The sequence below is a fragment of the Geotrypetes seraphini genome, chromosome 11 (assembly GCF_902459505.1).
Source record: "Geotrypetes seraphini chromosome 11, aGeoSer1.1, whole genome shotgun sequence".
Taxonomy (NCBI): Eukaryota; Metazoa; Chordata; class Amphibia; order Gymnophiona; family Dermophiidae; genus Geotrypetes; species Geotrypetes seraphini.
In genome coordinates this window covers 3,067,069-3,089,354 of record NC_047094.1, presented here as the reverse complement: position 1 = coordinate 3,089,354, position 22,286 = coordinate 3,067,069, and the positions used below count along the sequence as shown (strand labels likewise).

Genomic DNA, 22,286 nt, shown 5'->3' with positions numbered 1-22,286 from the left:
AGCTGAATCATCATACAGGAAATACATTCAAAATGGTTTGTCAGAAGACACACACATTCCTGCTTTACAGAAAACCTCAAAAATGTGGCTTCCCAGGAGAGCTTCACTGGCTTCAAACGGGTAAGAGACAAGCTTGCAGCATAAAGAAATTAAATCCCAATTTTAGGCTTACTGGGTCTCCATGGGTGTTGGCAGAGTGTCAGCTCCTACACAGCTTTCCTGCCTCTCCATGGCTTCTCCTTCTGGCTGTACTCCAGTGTCCCAGACAGGAGGTAACTCATCTGCCTCAGCATGGGACAGTCTGTGAGAGACTGCCTCCTCTCAGCTTCCCATTCTCCCGTCTCTCCTCTCTCCCCCTCATATGTCCCCTGTGCCTCGTTATATCCTGTGGATAACCACTCCCCCTCTGAGAAGGTGGGGGGAAGGGTTTTCCATACACCGGCTTGCTTCCTGCTATTACAGGCAGGTTTCTCCCTAGCCCTGATTTTAACAGGCTGTTCAAACTGAATAAGCTTTCTGACAGTGACAGGTCTGCATGGAGTGTAGGATTTTTCTCTTAATCTTATCCTGCCCTGTCTCTTCTACCTACATGTCAGAATCAGAGCAGAAGTCAGCTTCATCAATCAATTGGCAGGTCACCTGATCAGCCCTCCTGCATCTAGGTGCACTGTGAATACTCCTGATCACTGGGGCAAAACCCGGTACGGATTCGGGTTTGTTTTGGCCAAAACCCGAAACGGACCTGGGTTTGTCACACCAGCTAATCCAGAATTCTGCAGCCAAACTGATCTTCTCAAAACGCAAATCTGACCATGCCTCCCCACTCCTTGCCAAACTTCACTGGCTCCCAATAATCTCCAGAATCCATTTCAAATGTTTCTGCCTGGCTTTCAAGATCATTCACGGAATCCTCCCTCCTCTTATCCCACTGTCTTTCAACTCCTCCAGTCCCAACTCCTCCAGAACTGCCCAAAGGCATAAACTAGCCTTCCCCTCTCCACGCGGCATCCACTATGCAGACAAACTGGGAAAATCCCTTCTCTTCAAAATCACAGGTCTTTGGAACGACCTCACCACCCCGTTGCGGAACCTGAGCTCCCTTCAGTTATTCCGCAAACAACTGAAAACCTGGCTTTTCAGCAAATTGTAACTCTATCCTTCCCCCCTTTCTCTCCCCCCTTTTACACATAAGTTCATGTAATCCTTTTTCTTCTTCTCTACCCACTATTTTAAGTTCCTGTAAACCGTGTCGAGCTCCATACTCATGGAGATGATGCGGTATATAAACTTAAGGTTTAGATTAGATTAGATTAGACATATGCTAGATGTAATTTACTTGGATTTCAGCAAAGCCTTTGATACAGTTCCTCATAGGAGGCTGTTGAACAAACTTGAAGGGCTGAAGTTAGGACCCAAAGTGGTGAACTGGGTCAGAAACTGGCTGTCGGACAGACGCCAGAGGGTGGTGGTTAATGGAAGTCGCTCGAAGGAAGGAAAGGTGACTAGTGGAGTCCCTCAGGGTTCGGTGCTGGGGCCAATCCTGTTCAATATGTATGTGAGTGACATTGCTGAAGGGTTAGAAGGAAAAGTGTGCCTTTTTGCAGATGATACCAAGATTTGTAACAGAGTAGACACCGAAGAGGGAGTGGAGAATATGAAAAAGGATCTGTAAAAGTTAGAGGAATGGTCTAATGCCTGGCAACTAAAATTCAATGCAAAGAAATGCAGAGTAATGCATTTGGGGATTAATAATCGGAAGGAACCGTATATGCTGGGAGGAGAGAAGCTGATATGCACGGACCGGGAGAGGGACCTTGGGGTGATAGTGTCCGAAGATCTAAAGGCGAAAAAACAGTGTGACAAGGCAGTGGCTGCTGCCAGAAGGATTCTGGGCTGTATAAAGAGAGGCGTAGTCAGTAGAAGGAAGAAGGTGTTGATGCCCCTGTACAGGTCATTGATAAGGCCCCACTTGGAGTATTGTGTTCAGTTTTGGAGACAGTATCTGGCGAAAGACGCAAGAAGACTTGAGGCGGTCCAGAGGAGGGCGACGAAAATGATAGGAGGCTTGCGCCAGAAGACGTATGAGGAGAGACTGGAAGCCCTGAATATGTATACCCTAGAGGAAAGGAGAGACAGGGGAGATATGATTCAGACGTTCAAATACTTGAAGGGTATTAATGTAGAACAAAATCTTTTTCAGAGAAAGGAAAATGGTAAAACCAGAGGACATAATTTGAGGTTGAGGGGTGGTAGATTCAAGAACAATGTTAGGAAATTCTACTTTACGGAGAGGGTGGTGGATGCCTGGAATGCGCTCCCGAGAGAGGTGGTGGAGAGTAAAACTGTGACTGAGTTCAAAGAAGCGTGGGATGAACACAGAAGATTTAGAATCAGAAACTAATATTAAATATTGAACTAGGCCAGTTACTGGGCAGACTTGCACGGTCTGTGTCTGTGTATGGCCGTTTGGTGGAGGATGGGCAGGGGAGGGCTTCAATGGCTGGGAGGGTGTAGATGGGCTGGAGTAAGTCTTAACAGAGATTTCGGCAGTGGGAACCCAAGCACAGTACCGGGTAGAGCTTTGGATTCTTGCCCAGAAATAGCTAAGAAAAAAAAATTAAAAAATTTAAATTGAATCAGGTTGGGCAAACTGGATGGACCATTCGGGTCTTTATCTGCCATCATCTACTATGTTACTATGTCACACCATCATAGAATCTGCCTCATGCTTACGATACTCATAGCACTGCTTTTGCCATGCCAGGTTTGGTTTCTATTACTCCTAGAGCTCTTGACCAAGAACCATTCGCAGTGCTACTGATGCAGAATGAGGGATCCCTCTTTCCCTGTTCATTAACACTAACTGCTTGTGGTTTCTTTCCTTAACCAACTAAATGCTTTTTCCTTCTCAGCTGCAATATCTGCTGTCATTGAGGTGTCTAGAAAACCTTGCACTCAGCACTGTTACCACTTCAAATGGAATCTCTGGAACCTGTCAAATCCACTTCCATCCATAATAGTCTACCTTCTCCACCTCTAACCTTTAGTCTAAAAATTTGGTTAATGCATCTTGGTGCTATTGGTGTGTTTCACTCTCCCTTGGACAAGAAGCCTCCTGTCTGTACATCCCTTGGTAGCCTGTTTCATGAAAGACCTTTTCCACATGAAACTACCTATCAAGCCTTCATCTGTTGGTTGGGATCTTAACGTGGTACTATCTGTTCTTTATGAAGTCTCTCTTTCAGGTGCTTACATCTTGCCATCTCAAACTTCCCACATGGAAAGTCATTTTCCTCAGTGCTCACCTCTGTATGCCGTGTGAATGAACTTCAAGCCCTTGGGTCCAGTCCTCCCTAAACAAGATTCTACCACAATAGAGTACTGCTTCGAACTCACCAAAATTGCTATCCTATCCAAAGTTTAATTTTTTCTGCCCCAACCACATTCTCATCCTAGGGAAGTAGCTCTTTACACCTTGAACTGCAAATGTGCTCTGGTATGTTACTTGGACCAGACTAAACCTCAAAGCGGATCCTTTCAACTCTTTGACTTTTCACTCTTAACAGAGAACAATCTCCACTTGGCTACTGGGCAGTATTTTCTTCACGTATACTCAGACTGGGCTGATGCTCCAGGGCCACATAACAGCCCACAATGCCCAAGTTTTCGCTCTGCTTCTATTAAGGACATCTGCAAAGTGGCTACTTGGTGCTCAGTCCATACCTGTACTTCTCACTGCTGTTTGGAGCAAAACTCCAGAAGAGGCAGTTGGTTTGGACAAGCAGTTCTGCAAAATTTGTTTACTTCCTGAGTGCAAACTTTCCCTCCAACCGTCTTGTGTTCATCATGTTATAGATCCATCCTTCTCCTCCAGAGTCCCACATGTGAAAATATATGCTGCTACAGGTAAGTATCTTTGCTTTCTCTGAACTGGACAGATACCGGATGACTGGAAGATAGCGAACGTCACGCCAATTTTCAAAAAGGGATCAAGAGGAGAACCGGGCAACTACAGACCTGTGAGCCTTACGTCTGTCCCTGGAAAGATGGTTGAAGCACTGATCAAGGATAGCATAGTCCGGCACTTAGATATACACGAATTGCTGAAACCCAGTCAACATGGGTTCAGGAAAGGGAAATCATGTTTAACGAATTTGCTTCAATTTTTTGAGACCGTGAACAAGCAAATTGATAGTGGAATGCCGGTGGACATAATATATTTGGACTTCCAGAAGGCATTCGACAAAGTTCCGCATGAAAGACTTCTCAGGAAACTACAATGCCATGGAATAGAGGGAGATATACACAGGTGGATAGGCAAATGGCTGGAAAACAGGAAGCAGAGAGTGGGCATAAATGGGAAGTTCTCAGACTGGGAGAAAGTGACTAGTGGTGTGCCCCAGGGCTCGGTACTTGGGCCGATCCTATTTAACATTTATATCAATGACCTTGAAGACGGAATATCCAGTGAGATCATTAAGTTTGCAGACGACACAAAGCTATGCCGGACAATCAGAACGCAGAAAGATAGCGAAGAACTCCAGAGCGACTTGTATCAGTTAGAGAAATGGGCAGAGCAATGGCAGATGAAGTTCAACGTGGAGAAATGCAAAGTAATGCATTTAGGCAGTAAGAATAAGGAACACGAGTATAGAATGTCAGGAGCAACTCTTGGTAAGAGCGAACAAGAAAGGGACCTGGGTGTACTGATAGATAGGACCCTGAAGCCGTCGGCACAATGTGCGGCAGCGGCAAAGAAAGCGAACAGAATGTTAGGAATGATAAAGAAAGGAATCATGAGCAGATCGGAGAAAGTCATAATGCCGCTTTATAGAGCAATGGTCAGACCACACTTGGAATACTGTGTCCAACATTGGTCTCCCAAACTAAAGAGGGATATAAAACTGCTGGAGAGGGTGCAGAGACGAGCAACGAAGCTAATAAGAGGTATGGAGAACTTGGAATATGAGGAACGACTCAAGAAACTAGGACTGTTCTCCCTTGAGAAGAGGAGGCTGCGAGGGGACATGATAGAGACGTTCAAAATACTGAAAGACATCGATAAAATAGAGCAGAAAAACAAATTATTTACACTGTCCAACGTGACACGGACAAGAGGACATGGTTTAAAGCTAAGGGGGGACAAGTCCAGGACAAATGTCAGGAGGTTCTGCTTTACGCAGCGAGTGGTGAACGCCTGGAATGCTCTTCCACAGGAGGTTATTAAGGAATCCACTGTGCTAGGATTCAAAGGCAAATTAGATGCACATCTCCTTATGAGAGGCATAGAGGGATATGGGTGGTAAAACTACATCAGGTGTATACCTGACTGGGCCTCCGCGTGTGCGGATCGCCGGACTCGATGGACCATGGGTCTGATCCGGAGATGGCAGTTCTTATGTTCTTATGTTATTACCTCTGGGTCTGACCCAGCAGAGGCACTGCTTATGTTCAAAATGATGGTGCACTTGGGTTCCATGGATGATGCCATCCACATATGAGAAGACAGTGTTCTCCCCAGGGCCTTTCAGCCGGGCGCTCCGCCCAGCTAATTTAGATTAGCGCCCGGCTGTAATCTCGATCGCAATCCTGCTGCTGCTGCCGCCTTCTGCTCAACATTTTTTTTAAAAAAAACCCTTCTCACCAGCTTGGAGATTTACCGGGCTGACTCGGCACAGCCTGAATCGCAGGAGCCTGAATTTTTTTTTTTTTAAGTTTTTAACGCCAGCAAGCGACTTGAACCCATGCTCCGGGGCTCTAACATGTGCATGCCGCTTCTCTCCGAAACCGGAAGTCACGTCCTGAGGGAGGAAGAGAAGGAAGTCGGCATGCACACGCCCCGGAGCATGGGTTCGCTATAGGAGACAGGTCAGCTTACAACTTGCTCTTGCTTGCTTCGGGCTTTCTTCGCTCCAGATCCTGCCTACTTTCTGTTTCCGAAAGTAGGCAGGACCCGGCAATGAGGAAGGCCCGAAGCAAGCAAGAGCAGCGAGTTGTAAGCTTCCTTCCGTTGCTGACTTATGGAAGATAGCTCAGCGATGGAAGGAAGCTTACAACTTGCCTTAGTCCAGCCCTGCACAACATGCGGCCCAAAACGGATCTCACTGTCGATATGGCTCTCACTCCGCTCTCCTTTGAAGATCAGCTCAGGAGGCAAGATTTAGCCCGAGATCAGACGAATATTAAAGGGCATTTGAAGGCATCTGAGCAGATTGAGGAGAACATGTCCTGTTTTTCCATGCCTAAAATTAAAATACCACCTTGTCTAATGTAATCTCTGATCAGATCCTTAAGAGTGATGCAACTATGAATGCTGGACAGTCTCCTCCAGTAAACAGAGCTTTAAAGCCTGCAACCATACAGAACCAGATGGTCAAAGGGCTCCGAAGTGTAGTATTGCCAAGGGATCTGTCTCACAAGTTTCTGACGCTGGCAGATGTAAGCACAGCACAAGAAATAGAGACTTGTGGCATTCTGTGTAGAAAGCTGATGCATAATGAATTTACTATTACACATGTAATGGTGCCAAAGCAGTCTGCTGGACCAGACTACAGTACAGTGATATGGAGAATATGGAAGAATTATTTAGTGTTCAAGATCAACATGATTTCCTCACAGAAGAAAGATGGAGAGAAAGAGAGAGGCCTGGACCAAAGGGGAAAGACAGGAGGCAGATACTAGAGAGGGGGGAGAGAAGGGAAGGAGATAGAGATGTCAGACCATGGGGTGGAGTGGGAAGGAAGGAAAGGAGAAGAGAGAGATGCCAGAGCATAGGGGTGGAGACAAAAAATGGAGAGGGGTTGAAGCTGAAATAAATCATGTACAAAGGAGAGAAAGGGCACAGGATATAGAGTTTATTGAAGGGACATAGAAAGAGGGAAGATACCATATGGAACAGAGAGAGGGCAGACACTGGATGGAAAAGGCAGAAAGGGTGGACAGTGGATGCAAGGGGCAGAGAAAGGGTGGACAGTAGATGGAAGGGGTAGAGAGAGGGTAGAGGCTGGAAGGGAGCGAGGACAAATGCTGAATAGAAAGAAGAGAGTGAAGAGAAGATGACTAAAGCAGAAACGACAAATGGTAGAAAAAAAATATTTTTGTTGCTTTATGTAGAATCAAGTAGTATTGTAACTGTATTGATTAAAATTTATCAATAGGAAATGGAAATAAGGCAATTTTGGGAGGGAATAAACCCCTTTCCTCAGGTCAAGACAGGATACCATAACAACTGTATACTGTACTGTCTTGAAGAAAGCTAATTGAAAAATGGATTAGTCCAATAAAATGGTATTTTCATATTTCTCATTATTTTATTTCTATTTGTTAATTTGTAAAGTGGTGACTGTTATGTAGAAGTTTTTTTCAAATTTACATCTACTGTCTTTATATTTTGCACAGTATTAGGGGACATGTGTCACTGTTTCTGTGGTGTTGCATTGTATGCAGAGTCTGGTTTCTTGGTTCAGTTTAACTTTTGTCTACATATTTCTATTTTTAGTTTGTGATTATTCCATATTGGGCGAGGGTGTATCTGTGTTCTGTGTGTATGAAAAGGACATGGCTTTCTGTTAGCATCGACTACAGGATCAATTGACTGTGTAGGATCTGGTTTGTTTAGTTTTACAATGCATGTGTTGGTGTTCTAGTGCTCACTGCAGTGTTTAAGATGCTGCCTTTTCCTAGATGCACCCTTATTGTGTGACTCATGGATTATTACTAAAAATATCTTTTTTTATATAGAGGAGGGGGTTGTTAAAAAAATGATTAGCACTGGCTGTCATATATACTAGGTACACCACTGGATTTAATGACTCTATTCTAACTTTACTGTTGAGGTAGGTGTTGTCCCCCCCAACACAGACACACATTATAAAGAATTAAATTAAAGTTGTATTATCAAGTAGCTTTCAAATGACATTATAAGCAAATAAAAATAAAATATTTTTAATACATTGCTAATTATTACCTGCATCTTTACCTATACTGTTTTGCCCTAGCTCTTACTTTGCACTATAGCAAAATAAAAAAGAAGCAGATAAAGATCAATCACACAGGTGCCCTTCAAGGCTCAGTAACACCTCTCCATAAATTATGTGGAAGAGGTCTGGAAGTGGGGATAGCATCTATTTCATATCCTCAGTGAGACCTCAGGAAGGAACCTAGTGATCAAAACATTATTAGAGGTGTTGTACAGCCATTTCTTGTATGACTGGATGAGCTATATTTATCTTTTTTTTTAGTTGTTTAAATTCATGCAGAAATAAATGGTTAGATTGAACCTAATGACTTCATTAACACATTTCCCTTTTTTAAACCTCTATACTATTTGAAAGAGGGTGAATATCTAATTATTCACTTCTAGAATTGGATACTTCTTAAATTTAGTAAAATTATTCTGGCACAAGTGTCAAACCTTAAAAAAGGAAGTCATATCGAGCATTGGAAAATAATAATAATTAACTAATAAAAATAGTATACATTTAATTTTCCCCACTACCAAATTGCCCCGCCCCACCCGGCTACTTTTTCATGCCACCCGGCTGGAAAAAATTTCTGGGGAGAACACTGAGAAGATATGTTTGCTATATGATATTTGAGCAGTTTAATTGGTAAGGAGGGGTGGGATTCTTAAGGGTTGTTACGTTTAATTTAGCATACTTTTTTTTTTAAACATGGTACACTTGAGAATGCTACTATGTGAGAATTGATCACTTTTTTTATTTGTAGTTCATTGTATATTTTTATTTTATATACTAATAAATAAAGTTGGGGAAAAGAACATATGCCTGCTGTCCTTGGGAGAACACTTGCTACAGGTAAGTATCTTTGCTTTACAGATGAGCAACTTTGCTTTGGTTTATTTGGAATTCTGGTATCGTTTCCAGTTGTGTAAAATGCCAGAACTAACTGAGGTGCATTTTGACGCCATAGGAAACCGTTTTGGTGACCATTGTGGAGTTTCCCAAGCAAGAAGGATCAGAAATTTTGCTGTTGGACCATTTAGGCATGAAAGTAGGAGGGGACTAGTAGATTGGATTGGAGATATTACACTTGATTTACCACTAAGACTTGGCTTACAATACTACAATTTAAATGGAACTACACAAAATAATTAAAATTAACTTCTTTATATTCAGTCATGTGCTCCAAATCCAGGTTTTTATGTGGGGGTTTTTTTTTTTTCATATCCATAATATTGTTGAAATAAGACAAACCATCATAGAAGCCGTTTAGCAATGAATTCCAGAGAGCTGGCCCAACATAAGAAAAAACGCTTTCTGGTTAACTCCAGTTTGATTTCTCTTGGGCCAGGCATTCTAAATTGATATCTTTGTGATGATCAGAAAGATCTTCCAGATGCGTATTTGGATAATTTCTTACACCAGTGGTTCCCAAACCTGTCCTGGGGGACCCCCAGCCAGTCAGGTTTTCAAGATACCCCTAATGAATATGCATGAGAGAGATTTGCATATAATAGAAGTGACAGGTACGCAAATCTCTCTCATGCATATTCATTAGGGATATCTTGAAAACTTGACTGGCTGGGGGTCCCCCAGGACATGTTTGGGAACCACTGTCTTATACACTTTACAAACCAAACGGAGCATCTTAAACTCCATATGTTTAGTAACGGGCAGCCAGGGCAATTTAAATAAGACTGGAGTAATACGATCTTTTCTTCGGGCCTCAATCAAAAGCCTAGCAGCTGTATTTTGGAGTTGTACACGGTATATACATTTTTAAATAAATAAGTAAATTTAGTGAGATTCTCCATCGTGAAAATTAGCTTTAACTGCCGCAACAATCTTAAATGAAAAAAGCACAATTTTACAACCTGCCGTTTGAAGTTTATAACTCCGATCTAAATCGCAAGGCATACCCAACGTTGTGATTTCAGAATGGAGCGGCAATGGTTTATCACCTGTCTCTGGTACTACTCTCAGATCTGAATGGCTCTAGGAGCTGTATGTATTTTCTGTCTGACATCCTACCTTGTGTCTGGAAAGGGCTATGAGATAAATTTAAAAGTGGTTTTGCATTAACTGAGACACTTCAGGGTAGGCGAGCTGTGTGGAAAAACTGCACAGGAAATGGCTAGCAGTTACTGGGGAATGTTTCTTCTGTCCTTGCATAAGAAATGCAAGCATTAATTTAAAAATATCCTTTATTTTTCCCTAAGATTGCCAACTGTGCTGGTTGCAGAGTGTGTGCTGGTGTACATGAGCCAAGAGCAGTCGGCAAACCTGATAAAATGGGCATCATGCAAATTCCACACAGCCATGCTCATCAATTATGAGCAGGTAAGAGCAAAGGGGGAGACGTGATCTGGTAGTCGGAGCGTGGGCTGAGAAGACAGAAGCCAGGGTTGCAATCCTTCTGACTTGATCTCCCACGGTAAGCTCCTTGGAGCAGGGACTTGCTTACATTGTACACCATAGTATAGGCTCATTAGCACTATAAGAATAAGTACAAGGGTTAAATGAAAACTAATGCCTCTGTCTCATAACTGTTTTGTTTAAATGAAAATATTGTAATGAGTAAAAAAATAAAAATAAAGCTTGAATCTTGCTTTGACATGTGCTATTCTTCCATTTCATTTGTGTGGTGAAGTAAATTATTAAACATGTTCTCAAAAGTGAACTTATTTGATCGTGGTAGCTACGTTTTTGGTCCAATATGCTATCTATCTATCTATTTATATGCTATAAGCATATTGGACCAAAAACGTAGCTACCACGATCAAATAAGTTCACTTTTGAGAGCATGTTTTTGGTTAAGATTGATCAGATCAATATCCGCATTTCTTGATGAATCATCGCTGCATATTCTAATACATTCGTTATTCATATCAAAGATTGACTACTGCAATACCCTGTACAAGGGATCTACCTTAAAAGAAATGCGTAGACTGCAAATTCTTCAAAATACCGCAATAAAAATAATCACTAAAAGGAAAAAATTTGATCACGTAACTCCCCTTTTAAAAGAAAAGCCTTGGTTGCCTGTAAACCACTGAATTACATATAAAATAGCATTACTCACATACAAAATACTAATAAACAAAGCTCCTGCATTCTTAGAAAGATTTCTAATTCCTTATATGCCCACAAAATCTTTAAGATTCGAAGAAAAATCTTTACTTGTAGTCCCTTCGCTAAAATTCATTTATTCAAGGAGGGATACGATTTTTTTTTCTGTTACAGCCCCTCAAATTTGGAACTCATTCTCGATCAATATAAGAGAAGAAAAATTACTTAGTAAGTTTAAAAGTCTTCTAAAAAGTTGCCTTTTTAAGGAAGCTTTTAACTGAATCATTTAATTCTATTTTATTAGGATATTTTACAGTGGACTAGTACTGCTGGTAAGCGAAAACTAAGTGGGTAACCTTCCCCAACCTCTTGTTTTATTACCTACCCCTTTTTATTTACGAATTGTATTTAATCCTTCAATTCCCCTCCCTTTCTCACATGTATTTTGTTAAAATAGTACTAATTGTCTTGTCGTTTTTAACTAAATGTAAATTGCATTGGATTTAGATTTTGCAATCAAATCAAATATTTTAAATAAACTTGAGACTCCTATATACTTGAATATAAACAGATTTTTGGGGCATAAAATGGGTTTCTTGGTTTATATTTGAGTCTACTACTGTAGTTTTAAAAAGTATCCTAATTTAAACCTACTGGACTGTGAGGAATGAAGTCGCAGGTCGGGGCAGGCAGCTGATTCCTTCCGGTGGCAGTTTGCTGCTGCCATGAGGAGTCAGCAGCACATCCGAATTGTGAGCAGCTCTGCCTTTGGTCCTGTTCCGGTCCTGCTAAACCAGTTGGCAATAACAAAGCTAGACACCGCAGGGGCCTTCCCTCTTGCTAAATCACTATTGGCTGTGCCAGTCTTGATCCCACCCCCCTCTGAAGTTACTTCCTGATTTTGAGGGGCGGGATCGAGATAGGCAGAGCTTATAGCACCGCGCTCTCCCCCTCCTCCCGGTGGCTGGCAAACAACCTGGGGAATCGGCTGCCTGTCCCTGACCCGCAACTCTGATGGAAGAAGTAAAGGGTAAAAGGTTATGGGGGGGGAGAGATGAGGGGAGAGGTTATGCTGGATGGAAGAGGCAAGACAGCAGATATTGATTAGAAGAGTGAAAATAAAGGGAGAAAGAAGATGCTGAAAGGGGGAGAGGGAACAGCAAAAAAAAAAAAAAAAAAATGGAGCAATAGAAGCAGATGGAGATACAGAAAAATGGAGGAAAACTGAAAAGAAAAGATTAAAGTCAGAGATGGATGTAGGAGAGGAAGTGAAGACAGGAATGAGAGAAGAGGCAGGCAGACTGCAGACCCTGGAAAAAAAATGAAGAAAAGACAGAAGAAAGCAGAAACTGGGATAAACATGAATAAAATGGCCAGACAACAAAGGTAGAAAAAATAATTTATTTTATGAACAGAAAATGCAGTTTTACTGTAAACTTGCACTGCTTTCTTTTTATAGTCAAAGGATAGAGTACTGTTTCTTTTTCTCTGGTGTTGGACTGCAGTTGGCTTCTTGAGGTTGAAGTTTGATTTTTGTCTGCATTTAAGTTTGTGGTTGCGTTTTCCTATGTAGGGGCCTTGTTGGGATATATGCATCACAAATATTTGTATCAGACAAAAATGGTTCAATGAACTACTCCAACTCAAAAGGCAATGCAGACAACTAGAAAGAAAATGGAGAAAAATAGCCAAGATTCTACAAAAAAAGCATGGAGAACACTACACCAAAAATAGAAACAAAAGCTGAAAGAAAAAAGAAAAGACATACTACACAAAGCAAATAGGAGAAGGATCCCAAGACACAAAAAGCTATTCCAGTTACTAAAAACTCAGACACCACACCATATCTAACCAATAACAACTCCCCCTTCCCTCAGCCACCTTATTAGCCACATTCTTCAAAAATAAGATCGCAAATATTAGTCACGTTTAATGGAACACCTACTCACCTAGAAGAGATCTCAACTCCCCCCACAAAGAAAGAATCAACAGCAGCAGATAGAACCTGGTCCCATTTCTCACCTATACAATGGTCAGACCTCAACAAACTATACAACAAATACAGTCATGCAGCCTGTGACCTTAACCACTGCCCACCATACCCATTGAAAACCTCCAGTACGCTATTCCGCACTCAAATTCTACTCACAGATGGACAGTTCCCACAAGACCTCAGCAAAATCATAACTCCGATCCCAAAGGAGCAATGGACCAACCATCCCTCAATCCCACGTTAAGCTAATGGAAGGCCTTGTAGCTAAAGCCCTAAACGTATACCTAGAAAACCACAATCTACTCCACCCCACACAGTCTGGCTTCAGAACCAACTATAGCACTGAGACCCTACTAGGAACACTCATGGACATCGAGGCAACACCTCAGCTCAGGCAAAAAAATGCTGATCATACAACTAGACCTCTCCGCAGCCTTTGATCTAGTAGACCATGACATCCTTTTACAAATTCTAGACTCAATAGGAATTACTGGAAAGGTACTAACATGGTTCAAAGGATTCCTACAAACCAGAACTTATAGAGTCAAAACAAACAAAGAAAAATTAGAACCATGGTCCAACCCATGTGGAGTTCCCCAAGGATCACCCCTGTCTCCCACACTCTTCAACCTATACATTGCCTCCCTAAGCTCATACCTAGACAAACTAGGCATTACCTCCTACAGCTACGCAGATGACATCACCATACTCCTCCCCTTCAATCAACTTGAGCCCTCCATGGTAGGCACACTACACAGAACAGTTGAAACAGTAGCAATATGGATGAAAGTACACTAACTAAAACTTTTTAACCCTGACAAAACAAACTTCATCCTCCTAGAAAACAGCAGAGCCCCAACCTTGACTAACCTAGTAATAAACTCGATCTCATACCCCATTCAACCCACGCTAAAACTCATCGGAGTGCTGATAGACAGAGGCTGTACCATGCAACCACAAATCAACAAAATAATAACATCATTCGCAACTATGAGAAACCTAAGACAAGTCCGAAAATTCTTCGACAGAAAACAATTCCAACTTGTGGTTCAATCACTGATCCTTGGTCTAATTGACTACTGCAACATACTATATCTCCCCTGCCCAGCAACCGCAATAAAACAACTTCAAACAATACAAAACACAGCCCTAAGACTTATCTACTCACTAAAAAAATGCGACCACATCAGAGGCATACCAAGACTCACATTGGCTCCCAATACAAGCCAGAGTGCACTTCAAATTCCACTGCCTACTATTCAAAGCTATAAATGGAGACAGGCCTACCTACTGGAACAATAGACTAACTCAATTCACCTCAACCAAACACAGGAGAACCCACACAATATTCACACACCCACCAACCAAAAATGTCAACGAAGAAAAATGTATGACAACCTACTGGCCACCAGAGCAGCGGAACTGGAACGACGATTCACCAATTTTCTGACTTTGACCACAGACTACAAAACCTTCCAAAAAGAAACAAAAACCCTCCTCTTCAAAAAATACATAAAACCAATATAACACAACCAAACATGTTCCAAACACATCCTGCAATTCCAACTACTCCTTAGCAAATTAGAAAATGTTCAACCTATTCTCTAAGTACTTCTTAATATCTTAACAATATGTACATCTTATCTTAACAATTCTTATGTAATCTGCCTTGAACTGCAAGGTAAAGGCGGAATAGAAATCACTAATGTAATGTAATTACGTGGAGGGTGAACACTCTTTATAGATTAGCTCACCATGATGACAACAAATTTCTAACCTCAGTTTATATTCAAACAAGTCCACCTTTTTTTCCCCCTTTTTGGAAGGAAAAAAGGATAGAAATTGAGTCTAGAGGGTTTGATGTCTTATTGTGCGTGTTAGGATTGGAGCATCAATGATGTCAGTGGCTGGTGCGAAACCTTGGAATGTCCTACCTGGCATTCTGTGACTTTAGGCGGGGAAGATTAACTTTAAGAAAATGCTGAAAATTCAATTTTTGTTAATTCTTTCCTATGCTAATGTTTCTGCAGTCTCTTCAGTTTTAAGATAGTGTTAAAGAATATTTTGTCTTGAACTTAATATTCAATGTTTTTCCGCATTTTAATTGTTGAAACCTTGATTTGATAATGTCTGTATTGGTGTTGTCATCTACCATGGGGGGATGGGAAACTTACATCTGTCTATTGTTTGTGTCGTATGGTCAGCAACTAAAGGGCGACCAGGATAATATGTATGTACTAGTGTTTTAGCCCATTACATTAACGGGTGCTAGAGTAGATGTCTGTCTGTCTGGTTTTTTTTTAATTTGTCTCTCTCTCCTTGGACGCTGTCATTCTTTCTGTCTGTGTCTCTCCCTGGCTCCCTGTCTGTCTATCTTTATTTCTAACTCTATCATCTTTCCTCAATCCTGCATGTGGCCTTTTTTCTTTCTCCTCCCCACTTCCTTCCAACGGCTGCTCCCCTTGTCCTCCACACTTCCATTCAGTGTCTGTCTCCCTCTCTCTACCCCTTCACCCTCTGTCTTGCCCCTTCCATTCACTGCCCTCTCTTCTCTTTCCATCCAGTGTCTGCCCTCTCTCTCTCTCTGTTCCATATGGCATCTCCTCCTTCCTTTCCCCCTTCCTTTTCCCTTGGTCTGGCATACCTTCCTCCTTCCATGCCCTGCCATCTCTTCTTCCCTCCAAGCCATTCTCTCCCCCTCTGCTCCCTTTCCTCCTTGAACTTCATCAGGCAGCAGCATTCACAATTCATTGCTGTTGCTGGCTTCAGGTCTTCCTCTCTGGCAGGTCCTGTCTTCATGAAAACAGGAAGTAGGCAGGACCCGCCAGAGAGGAAGGCCTGAAGCCGGCAACAGCAGCAAATTGTAAACGCTGCTAATGCCCGAAGAAGCAAGGCCTTGAAGCACCCGAGGCAGACCGCTTCTCTCCCCTCCCAGCCCAACCCCCGCTGACTCTGCTATCTCTCCTTCCCATGCGACCCTCCCAGCGAGATGACCTTAATAACAAACCTCCCTCCAGCGTTGGCAGCCTGTTTAGCGTGCTGCGGCTGTCAACGCTAGAGGGAGGTTTCTGCCAGTATGTGCAGGAGAAGCGATATCGCTCTTAATAAATTGAACAGGTGCGCCTCCTTAGTCAGCCACAGCGCTCGAGTGTGGGCCCATTGTAAGCACGCATGCGCTCTCCTGCCCGCCACAGACATACAGAACATGCAGATAGGAGTGCGCATGCGCCGCTTAGGGTTTTATTATAAGAGATATTTACAATGTGTAAACCGCATAGTTTTATGTGGTATATAAATTATTAAATAAATATCTCAGTTTATGTTTGAATATATACGGTGTGTGTGTGACATCAGTATTGTAGCTTCTTTTGGGGCCATTTATCATAGGTTTATTGCAACCCCCCCAAAAAAAAACCAAAAAAAACCAACCTCCACTTATGCACACTAGTCATCCACTTTAATATGTAATTTATTCATATAATAAATCCATGTAATGTACTTCATTAAAGTCAGTGCTTACCACTTCAACGGTGTGTCAAAACAGGTGAAAATATCCTTTTTAAAGAGAGGACATCACTTGTCTTAGTCACTTCGTGATTCAGCATCATTTCTTCCAAAATACATTGCTCAGATACCCAACAGAAGCTTAATACATAAGCTGCATCGGGGGATTCAACATCTTATTATCCGGCCACACATTTCAGCCATTGAAGCTATCGTGAAAAGAACTGCATATCTAACATACCAAACCATATGATTTCTAATACCCTGCAAGTTTCAGCAAGGATTCATTGCAGTTTACAAAAGATTTTCAGACATGCATGTACGTTGAAGTCGCATTGTGGAGTTTAGCTTATAAATGCGTATAGATCAGGAAGAGAAGAGATGTCTAACAGTTTCTGAAGTGGTAGTATTAAGAGAGTTGAGGCAAATAGTCTTGTAGGTTGTTCCAGACTTTGGGACATTGAAATTCAAAGGTAGATTTGAATGATTTTTTTCTGATGCACTTGTTGAGGCATGATCTTAATGTCCATTGTTAAGACCATGAGAGTTTTCTCCATGTAAGGCATCATAGACCATATAGTTGCTCACAATCCTTTCCAAGTCTTTAGTTTTGGAAAAAGATAGCAATTGTATGGTGCCAAGTCTGAGCTATATGGTAGATGGAGTAAGCCTGTGGGATTCATCTTCACATTTTCCTTTCATGTTCCACGTTGCAAGACCTAGTAGTCATGCTGCAACAAAATTTCCTTGTGCTTCCAAGCTCTTAGTTGTTGTTTCAAAGTTTCCTAGGTTGCAGTATAATGCTTTGAGTGATCCTCTAATTGTCCTTTACAGGTTTGTCAACCTTACTCATGTGACACTGGTCTATTGCTGTCATGGGTTGTCCACTTCATTTTTTATCACAAATTAGCCCTTCTCAGTCCACAATCTTTACACGTTTTTGTTTGTTTCTGCCCAGTGATGTGTAGTTGCATCAACAGTCATTCTTGTAAACAACTTGCGTGTGGTGTTGAGTCAATTGGAGGAGCTCCAGCAGTCAAATCTATCACATTAATGCTGGGTGCTTGGCAATGGCAAAAGTCTCTTCACACAGACGCTTCTTGTCAACTGAGGTGAAGGAAGATTCAAAGAACAAGTGAATACATGGAACAGCGTTGGTGCTGCCATCAGTCATTTAATTTTTGGGAGGTGGAGGCATTATTTTTTCATTTAACCTGCATAGTATTAGAACTCAGCCAGTGAGTTTCTTTTACCATGCAACTGATATCAGTAATAAGATCTTGATAAGAAGTAGTTATGGAGGGCAGAGCGAGTATTTTTGGGTCATGAAATACAATTGCTGGGGTCTCTCGGGTGATCACTTCACCTGAAATCTCTTCAACAGACAACATTGTTGACTAGAACACAAGTGTAAGCATATTTTCTCCCCTTTTCCCAGGTGAATATGAATGATCGTTTTGGGCAAATCATGGTGGAGAACTTGCAAAGGCGGCAGTGTCATCTAGCTGGAGTTGAAGTTTGCCAATCCTTGGAGTCTCAGGTCAGGCAGAGAAAAGCTTTACCTGATTTTTTTGCTTTTATTTCAATTTTTAAGGCTACCAATAAATTATACAAATATTTACTGAATTTTATATTGTAGGATGTTGACAAAAAGCTATAGGGTAAGTTGCTTGACACACCAAAACACAGAAGATAGAGGAAGCCACTGCTTGCCTGGGATTGGTACTATTTAGGTTTTTGCCAGATACTTGTGACCTGGATTGGCCACCGTGAAGACGGATTTGGGGGGGGGGGGGGGGGATTTCTTGTTTTTCCATTAAGAATACCGTATTTTCACGCATATAACGCGCGCGTTATACGCGTTTTTACCTACTGCGCATACCCCTCGCGCGTTATACGCGTGAGCGCGGTATACAAAAGTTTTTCTACATAGTTCCCACCCCGCCCGACGCCCGATTCCCCCCCCCCCCCAGCAGGACCGCTCGCACGCGCTCCCACCCGCACCCGCGATCGGAGCAAGAGGGAGCCCAAGCCCTCTTGCCCGGCCGACTCCCCGACAATATCGGGCCAGGAGGGAGCCCAAACCCTCCTGGCCACGGCGACCCCCTACCCCCACCCCGCACTACATTACGGGCAGGAGGGATCCCAGGCCCTCCTGCCCTCGACGCAAACCCCCCTCCCTCCAACGACCGCCACCCCCAAGAACCTCCGACCGCCCCCCCCAGCCGACCCGCGACCCCCCTGGCCGACCCCCACGACACCCCCACCCCCTTCCCCGTACCTTTGGTAGTTGGCCGGACAGACGGGAGCCAAACCCGCCTGTCCGGCAGGCAGCCAACGACGGAATGAGGCCGGATTGGCCCATCCGTCCCAAAGCTCCGCCTACTGGTGGGGCCTAAGGCGCGTGGGCCAATCAGAATAGGCCCTGGAGCCTTAGGTCCCACCTGGGGGCGCGGCCTGAGGCACATGGGCCCAACCCGACCATGTGCCTCAGGCTGCGCCCCCAGGTGGGACCTAAGGCTCCAGGGCCTATTCTGATTGGCCCACGCGCCTTAGGCCCCACCAGTAGGCGGAGCTTTGGGACGGATGGGCCAATCCGGCCTCATTCCGTTGTTGGCTGCCTGCTGGACAGGCGGGTTTGGCTCCCGTCTGTCCGGCCAACTACCAAAGGTACGGGGAAGGGGGGTGGGGGTGTCGTGGGGGTCGGCCAGGGGGGTCGCGGGTCGGCTGGGGGGGGCGGTCGGAGGTTCTTGGGGGGGGCGGTCGTTGGAGGGAGGGGGGTTTGCGTCGAGGGCAGGAGGGCCTGGGATCCCTCCTGCCCGTAATGTAGTGCGGGGTGGGGGTAGGGGGTCGCCGTGGCCAGGAGGGTTTGGGCTCCCTTCTGGCCCGATATTGTCGGGGAGTCGGCGGTCCTTCGGGGTGGGGGTGCGAGTGGTCCTGCCGGGGGGGGGGGCAGGGCAGGGTGGGTAAGCGGAGAGTCGGGACAGCGCACGGAGAGTCGGGGAGGGCGAAAGGAGAGTCGGGGTGGCCAGAGGAGAGTCGGGGCGGGCGAAAGGACAGTCGGGCAGCATGCGCGTTATACCCGTGAGCGCGGTATACAAAAGTTTTTATACATAATATCGTGGTTTCTGCGCGCTATACCCGTGTGCGCGTTATACACGGGTGCGCGTTATCTGCGTGAAAATACGGTATATAGATGATTGTCGTAAGATATTATTTTTATGTGGTATATATTAGTCGTATATGATTTTGGGAGGGGGTGGGGGTTAAATCTTCTTGGTGTATGATACTGAAAATTTTTCAAGTGATGTTGTATTATATTTGGTTGATATTTACAGTACACTTGATGTAAGTTTAAAAATGAATAAAGAAATTATTAAAAAAAAAAAAAAGATTTTTCATTTGATATAAAGTAACATAACAAATGTTGGTTTATAAATCACATTAGCTTTTCAGTTCAAAGCGGTGTACAGGATATTAAACATCAAGGAACAGTAATTTTTAACAAATTAGAATAATAGTTTGCTTGAGATCGCAAACATTGTTCTCCAGCATAGTGTGTTTGGCGGAGGCAGCCAGCATGGAGGAGGTATTGGGAAGGGGGGTTAGAGATGATGCCCCAGTTGGGCTGGGCTCTGAGAATGCGCTCATGCTCCTGCACGGAGGGGGGGGGGGAGGAGAGGAGATGATGCCCCGGGTGGGCTGGGCTCTGAGAGCACGCAAGCCACTTGTGCTCCTGCACTGTGTGGATCCCACTCTCCCCATCGTGTTTCTCTTCCAAGGGATGACCCCCATGTCCCGCTCCATTCCTGCCCGGCGACATGACATTGTCTTTATGTACCGGTATAGGCCATCCCGTTATATAGGCCGATTTAGGTTTTTAAAGCTCTTAGATAAGCCACTGCTAGTAACATGGGGCGGCTTATCTAAGAGTTTTTAAAACCCAAATCAGCATTTCCTGCGGTCTATATGTAGGGAAATATGGTAATTCTTGAGACTACATTTTAAAAATGCTAGAAACAAAAAGCCAACCCAGAGGATGGCTACTAAAATGACCATTGGCATGATTTCCTTCCCAGCTTTCCTGTCCTTATTTCTTACTTCCATGAACTTTATCTCTCCTGTATGTCAATGGCATTCTTTTCTCTTTCTACAACCTTTATCTTGATATTTTGATTGCGTATGCTACTGTTGAGATCTGCTTAAGCTTTTAAGCAGAATATAAAATAAATGTAAGCAGCTTTTCTACATGTAATCAGGAAAAGGGCTATATGAAGTTGAATATGGGAGCAGATTTAACAATCCAAACCAGTTTAACATGGGGAGGGGAGGAGGAAGGCTAGAAGAGATGAGAGATATTTTAAGACATCTCCAAAGCACATGCTGGTATTGTGGATTTCAAAAAGGAATGTTTGCCCATATTTCTGAATGTAAAACACTTCTGGACTCAAGTATGAGACAATACGTTCTGCTCTCATAATTCAAGCAGATACTGTGCAGATCCTAAGTAAAGGTCACAGAGGAGAGGACTTGGGACCAGAATTCTCTGGGTGGTTGTAACGGAAGATTTGTAGTGCTGGATCCCATCTCCAGATTTAATTGACTTAAAGAATAAAGGTGAGAGCAGAAAAAGACAAGTAATATGGTGTTAGACCCCCACCTTTCAGTCCCCCAAATATTTTGAAAACTGTTTGACATTTTACTGATTGGTTTCCCACTTTTTCATTGTGGAGATGGCACATGTAGCATCTCTGGCGTATCCTTTGCTCTTAACACTGTTTTTCTTTTTGTAGAGAGGGAGGTTGCTGTCCAATGGATGGGAAAATGCCACTGCCCTGGACATGATGAAAGTTTACTCCAGTCTGCCACAAAATGATGTCGGAAGGTATTTCTCTTATTTATAACAAAAGGTTAAAATGCAGGCAAAATGTAGAAACGTGCCTGAATTAAAGCAGAGATTCTGATATGTACAGACGAGAAGTTGATAGTGTCTCAGATCAGCAAACCTACTTTAGACTACAGTTGCTGCACAGATATTGGGATTCACTGAAATACTTTGCTCTCAGGGTGATCAAATGAGTTCTAGCAAGTCCATCCCCAACATAGTGCCTGCCATATGGTACTTTTTCCAAATTTCAAATCAAGACTGAGATGCGGGGATCATTTCACTTGCATTTGTGTTTGAATTTCAGTTTGCATGTTTGTAGATAGTTAAGGGTAAGTTACTTGCAGATAAGAACATGAGTTGCCATCAAGCCCAGTATCCTGTTTCCAACAGTGACCAAACCAGGTCCCAAGGAGAAAAACAGATTATATGCTGCTTATCCTAGGAATAAGCAGTGGATTTCCCCCAAATCCATCCTAATGTATGTATTGTTCTCCATTCTGTGAGCCGCTTAGAACCTCCCCGGTATGGCAGCGCATAAATTTATTATTATTATTATGGACCTCTGTTTTAGAAGGTTAATTTTTTAAACCCTGCTAAGCTGACTAAGCTGGCAACGAATTCCAGAGTTTAATTTCACATGAGTGAAGAAATATTTTTCTGGTCTGGAGAAGCTAAAAGAAAGTAAATTAGCAGGTAAGAACCTAATTTCTCCTTATTGCAGATCTCTGAACACAGGACAACATCTAAACGAGAGACAACTATGGTTTAGAAAAGGAATAGGATACTTGCACGGTCTGTATATGGCCGTTTGGGGGAGGATGGACTGGAGAGGGCTTCAATGGCTGGGAGGGTGTAGGTGGGCTGGAGTAGG

At 43.2% G+C, this 22,286-nt stretch overlaps 1 protein-coding gene across 1 annotated transcript in view; it reads left to right on the top strand.

Moving 5' to 3' along the window:
• Nucleotides 1-22,286, top strand: part of LCMT1 (leucine carboxyl methyltransferase 1) — a 98,633-nt gene that overhangs the window by 55,126 nt on the left and 21,221 nt on the right. Inside the window, exons 7-9 of the mRNA XM_033962989.1 lie at nt 10,181-10,301; nt 17,966-18,067; nt 21,321-21,412. Coding sequence (XP_033818880.1) covers nt 10,181-10,301; nt 17,966-18,067; nt 21,321-21,412 — 315 coding nt within the window. The remainder of the gene's footprint in view (nt 1-10,180; nt 10,302-17,965; nt 18,068-21,320; nt 21,413-22,286) is intronic.